The sequence below is a fragment of the Cynara cardunculus genome, unplaced genomic scaffold (assembly GCF_001531365.2).
Source record: "Cynara cardunculus var. scolymus isolate 2C unplaced genomic scaffold, CcrdV1 Un_Scaffold_835, whole genome shotgun sequence".
Lineage (NCBI taxonomy): Eukaryota > Viridiplantae > Streptophyta > Magnoliopsida > Asterales > Asteraceae > Cynara > Cynara cardunculus.
In genome coordinates this window covers 146,320-152,154 of record NW_020200629.1, presented here as the reverse complement: position 1 = coordinate 152,154, position 5,835 = coordinate 146,320, and the positions used below count along the sequence as shown (strand labels likewise).

General features: G+C 34.4%; 1 protein-coding gene across 5 annotated transcripts; it reads right to left on the bottom strand.

Annotated features, from left to right (window-relative positions):
• Positions 1–419: 419 nt before the first annotated feature.
• LOC112502018 (uncharacterized protein At4g33100) lies at positions 420–5,140 on the bottom strand. Of its 5 annotated transcripts, XR_003067602.1 has the most exons (5): positions 4,948–5,140; positions 4,770–4,854; positions 4,385–4,490; positions 1,097–1,374; positions 420–853 (listed from the first exon to the last, which is right to left on the bottom strand). XR_003067602.1 is itself a non-coding variant. In XM_025105823.1 (4 exons), the coding sequence occupies exons 1-3, from the start codon at positions 5,043–5,045 to the stop codon at positions 4,410–4,412; spliced, it is 264 nt and encodes an 87-aa protein (XP_024961591.1). In that variant the 5' UTR covers positions 5,046–5,140; the 3' UTR covers positions 420–853; positions 4,385–4,409. The 5 variants fall into 5 exon arrangements, 4 of the variants coding, with proteins under 4 accessions (XP_024961591.1, XP_024961590.1, XP_024961592.1 ...); XM_025105823.1 differs by lacking the exon at positions 1,097–1,374; XM_025105822.1 differs by lacking the exon at positions 420–853 and having other exon boundaries at positions 873–1,374.
• Positions 5,141–5,835: the final 695 nt, after the last annotated feature.

Here is a 5,835-nt window from a genome sequence, read left to right as displayed (position 1 = left end):
GTCTTACCCGGTAAGTGAGGGCGACAACTCTTACCTTGGTAAGCACTTACCGGGTAAATTTTTGCATACGATGTCGTTTTGGTGGACTAAAATATTTCCCGGTAAGAAAATAAAAATGTTAAATTTTAACGGTAAGCACTTACCGAGTAGGTGTTTGGTAAACATCGGGAAAAGTAAATTGACTTGGTAAGTGCTTACTCAGGTAAGCGTTTGGTAAACGGCACCTAAATAAGAAAAATAAGTTTGTTTTATACAATCATAACACAAAATGATGGTAAGAGAGTGTTTCATAGGGCAGAATTTCAGCTGTAATCAACAAAGCACACAAAAACCAAAATAAATGAAACCACATACGTGATCATTGATTTGAACCTGAAAAAGCATACAAGGATGAGCCATAAATATGCAAATTTAACGAATTCATTTCCTCAATCGTAATGATCGTTTTTAGCTAAGAGACTCCCCACATCTTGTTCATAGAAAACATACGACACCGAAAACAATTAGTGTAAGAACCCAAAAGGCGAAGAATTAGAACATGATCCTATTTAACGTTTTTAACATCATGGCGATATCGAGGGAATTCTGACAAGTTATTTGAATGAAAAGAATGTAGCCTGATTTTGTTATGGAAACGGAGGCAATCATCATGGCATCTCCTCCCATTCCCATCAACCATGGCATCAAAGATTTTAGAAACTGTTTCTGGCCAACATATCTTAAAAACTGTTGCTTTCACATCTGCTGACATCTTGAAGGGGAAGATGAAGTTGCAAGCAGGTGTACTCACCGGAATTCGACCTCCATCTTTAACCTTCACATTTCTTACGGATTACTTGTATGCCCACTGCTCCTGCACACATGTCATTTTGAACAACTTAAACAATTAAGCTCCAAGTATGCGAATGTTGAGCTTATCAACAATTTATGTTCATCACATATAACTCGATGGTACAGATCTAGCTTCTTATAGTTTAGATGTTTATTACAGATTTTTTGTGATTACTTTAACTACATGTACAATCTATATTTGATGTTTATGTTTCATATAGTATCTAGCATTATTCATGAGCTCTGGTAGAATGACGATTCTTACTAATACAAGTGTTTTGACGGTTTGTCTTGTTGCATCAATTAGACAGTCGTCCACAAATTTTACACCTATAACCTGTAGAAACACCCTCATCATCTTCCTTCTCTCCCTTTATTTCTGAATCATCTTTTTAAGGATGCTTTCGAGTAGAAGCTACTTCTATCTCATTTGCTGGCCAGAATCAGCCCAATTAGTATTCAGTGGTAGATTCTGGTTGATTGGAGCTGCAGAAATTGAACAAGTTTGGGACCTGCATGTTCTTCCCATCAATTCAATCAGACCTGCCATGCCAGAAACATTCCCAAAATCCAGGTGAAATTTGAATAATCAGCCAAAAGTTTCAATTTTTGTTTAAATATTCAAACATAAGTGAAATCTGGCCATAATTTTGGAGGGTTCTGTTCTATGCCAACTGATATCAAGACCCCCCTTTAGGATGTCAATCCATTTTGGTTCCCTGTGTCACATTTGCGATGAAAAGTTAAACTAGAAGTGAACGTTGTTTCTAAGTGAGGACTCAAACAGTTCGGTTTCAGACCATCATTGATCCAGCTTGCCTTCTTGGTTACAGACATCCCAAGATAATGTGCAGGTATTCATTACTACCATCTCAAGATTTTTCTGTTATACAATTGGTTAATACTCGATTTATATAAAGAAAACGTGATGGAAATGGATAACCGTCGGTTTACAATCCAAATACAAGTGCATATCCAACAGTTTGTTTCTTAAATCGGTACACAAACGAGTAAGACAATCAAGCATATGGATTCATATTTCTATAGTGCCTTTCGTTATGTTGACAAGAACGAAGTAGTTATAGAAACTGAGTCAAGGGAAATTTAAACCTTTCCGGGTTGAGCATGTATAAAACTTGGGCAAACATTAAACATTTAGCTACAAAAAAAAATGAAGATACTTATTTGCTACAAAATTCACACACAAGTTACTGAATTACTTGGTTACCTGCATTCTTCACCAACATAAGTAAATTTTAGTTGTTTTAGAGTTTCATGATTCTTCCGTGGGAGCCAAATTCAAATAAAGAAACACGAAGCTGGATTAAGAGTTTGAGTTGAAGTTTCAAAATCACGCTGCATAGACAACTAGTTCAAATAGATGGTTATCCTCTCCTCTTACAACCTCATAATTGTATTTGAATACCATAAAAGTAAACACATCTCGAGAAAACTCATGTTTGAAACACATTTGAAAAGAAACTCTTAGGGATAGCACATGTGAAAGGAAACTCTCAAAGAGCTCAAAGCCACCGATGATTTGTTTGGCCTTTAACTGCAAGCTGGTCCGAACACCCACAGTTACACATGTAAAAAGATATGTATAATTTCTATATCTATATGGTAGGAGGTCTATTACACCCCTCAACGACTCTTGCAAAGCAAAGACACCCTAGGACTCGGTGATCGACCAAAATATTCAAACTGGTGGGACCAATTTACAAAAAGATTGGAGGTCAAATCAAATCAAACCAAACAATCTTCACAGCAGTTGTTTTATTTGTATACAATGATGGATGGTCATGACCAAAAAAACACTCTTGTATCGAACAAAATGAGACCCTGCCATAACTTTTGAACCTTTTTGAGAACCTAAAGTAGCAGTGGCAACTCAGATCATCTACATTAGCAGGTATGTTATTGTTGGTAATGTTACTTCTCTAAAAAGTCATGTAAACCCTAAACCCTAAATGCCCCAGAATATAACAACACCTTGATGATTCCAGAAACCGTTAATCCTGTTTAGGGTTTAGGATTTATGGATTAAAGATTCGTCAGGAAAGCACTGATATGGGTAAGAATACAATCAGTTTTGCCATGCCTGTAGAGTAAAGTGAAATTTATTATTTTCTTATTTAACATAAGTACGGAAAAGGCATGAGAAGTTGAGCACAATTCAGAATACCGCCAAATGCATTTGGCAGTCATGGAACAACCACGAATGAACTAACAGTAAGCTCATAATCCAACATTCAGTAACAATACCGTTTACACGAGGGAATGAATGGAATATGTATCAAGAGAGAAAATATGGTCCACGTTCTAGAAAAAAGGTCAAACAACAATGGAAGGTCAAAGATCGAAGTTTAAGTAAGTGATAAGCATGCCAATTCATCCAAATCAGGACTATAACAACATAAACAAGAACGGTCCATAGCAGTAGGGAGAAATATATGATCATTAAAATCCTCAAGGGTAGCTCAACCACTAAGGCCTTAGTTTTGTCTCCTCAAGGCCATTGGAGGTCTTTATGGCTATTGATATCAGGACCCCTCGGGATTCATGGAGGTGCACGCAAGATGGCCTGAACACCCATAGTTATCCAAAAGAAAATGCAACATAACTAGAGTAGCTAGACTCCTTGCCTAAATGCTTACGTTCATAAAGGACCATTTTTCTATGGCCTTGATCTTCTGCAACTTCAGGTTCCTACTTTCATCTTTGGTTTGTATTTTCATTTCTATCATATTTCACATTCCCTTTGATCTCCACCACGAATACCACTTCAATCCTCTGTTTTCTTATGCCAAAAACTCATGGTCAATAGGAATTACCTAACCTCTTTTGAGGATGAAATTGAGTAGTCAAGTTTAAACTCAACTTTGTAAAGATTTACATATGATGAAGTAAGTCCCTAAGTTGCCAAAGTTGTTTAGAACATTATCCATAATCAATACAGACAAATTATGTCGATATACTCCTCTTTCGAACTTCATCAGAAATCTGTCACTGTCTTCACAGAATGTGCATAAATTTACATCACCGTAATCATTAGGTAATTATAATTTTGGTGTAAATGAACCAGGAATTTTGTCTGTCCCCTGAACAGATACATTGATGACATAAATTTAACACAACATGGATCTTTTCAACTACAGGACAACAAGAACTGCCAAAAATGTAAACGTTCACACAAAACTTATTACTTGACAATTTCCGTCTTCATTTACATTCTTCTCACTTTTTTCATAAACCAATGCGGGCCACAATGATCATTTTACACCAAAAGGTCTTAGCAGAGCTCGCCTACCTTATACAAAAAGTAAAAGAGAATTTCAAATGAAGTAACTGAATGAACTTTAAGTTCTCATATCATGTAAACAAGTGTATTTGCTCCCGCTAATTTCCACATTTTGTCAAAGCCAGTCATTCAATCCTACAGGATTTAGCAAGAAAACTTTGAACTAATCATTCGATGATTATGAATTGCTTAGCACAAGATAGAACAATAAGAACTTCATTAAAACCTTCCAACATATACAATCTTACTTACCACTTCAAATTAAAACAAGCATGGCTCATTTGGAAATGGAAGCAGGTATTCTCTTCACTCCTTCGGCCTCCAGAAAGCGGCTCAAATTCTTGTCTTCCAAGTGTTTCTGTAATGTAAGATTAAGAATAAACAGAAAGTATGCGATCAATAGTTCCAATTTGTAGGTCCAATACAAGATGGAACCAGGAATACAATGAAATGGACTAAACAAATTGCCCTAAAATGGATACAATCTGAGTCAAAATTGAGAAGATGACATTACAAAGAACAAATCCATGATGACATTTGATTTTGTGTTTCCTATTCGACATTGACGATTCAGGGTAAGGCAAATAGATTAGTAATATTGCTAGAAGAAATAGAAATAAATTTCATATGAGCTTACAGATAAACAATCTTTGTACTTCTCCCACTCCGAAACGCATTCTTCTTTATCCCAATGACCCTTCAAGAACTTCTCCGAATACCACCTGTGTAGCCATTAAATTACAGATGTGAGTGAAAAAAATTCTAGGGTTTTTTCCTATGAAATCCAAAAAAACACACAAATAAAGTGGAAGGACCTGTTGAAGCAATTGTGGTAAGCAGCTCTGAGATCGGCACAAGGAGAAGTGGTTGTTGATGAAGAAGATGAATTCCGCTTGTCCCTTAAGAATCCCATGTAAACCCTTTGAAATTGAAGGTAGGGGCCTGTTCAAAATTCAAATCGAGGAGAAGGGATGAATAAATATAGGGCAAAGGAGTAGAACATTCATGAGCATTGCTTATTTTGGTATCCAAGGTACAAAAGGGAATGGGAATGATGGCGAAGGGTTTTTCATTTTACTTTGAGTTCAAAATTTCATTTAGAGTTGGTTCGGATGGTTTATAAAAACAATTTATTATTTTAGAAAAAATTTAAAAAAAAAACTTAATGGACTTTAATGTTTGGAATGATTAAGTTTTTAGACAATTTTTTGAAATAAATAAATCTTTGGATATTCCAAAACATGTTAAATAACTCTTTGAACTTTCTAAAACATGTTAGATACATCTTTATGATTTATACAACTGGTTAATGTGGTAAAATAATGAAAAAAGTCTGAAAAAAAACCCAATGAACATTCATATTTTGAACGATTAAGTCCCTAAACGTTTTTTTGAACTAAAAAGTATTTAGATCTATAAAATTAAACAAATATAACAAAAAATACTTATATTTACAAAAAAAAATTACATTAAAAAAAGATTTTTGAAAAAAAGCCAAAAAAACTTTTTGAAAAAAAAGCCAATGAACATCTATATTTTGAGTGATAAAGTTCCTAAACATTTTTTGAACCAAAAAAATACTTACATCATATAAAATAAAATAAATATACCAAAAAAGTATTTACATTTAAAAAAATTATTGATGAAATTTATTTTAATTAAAAATAAAAGATATTATGTCAGTGATTTTTTAAATTAAAAAT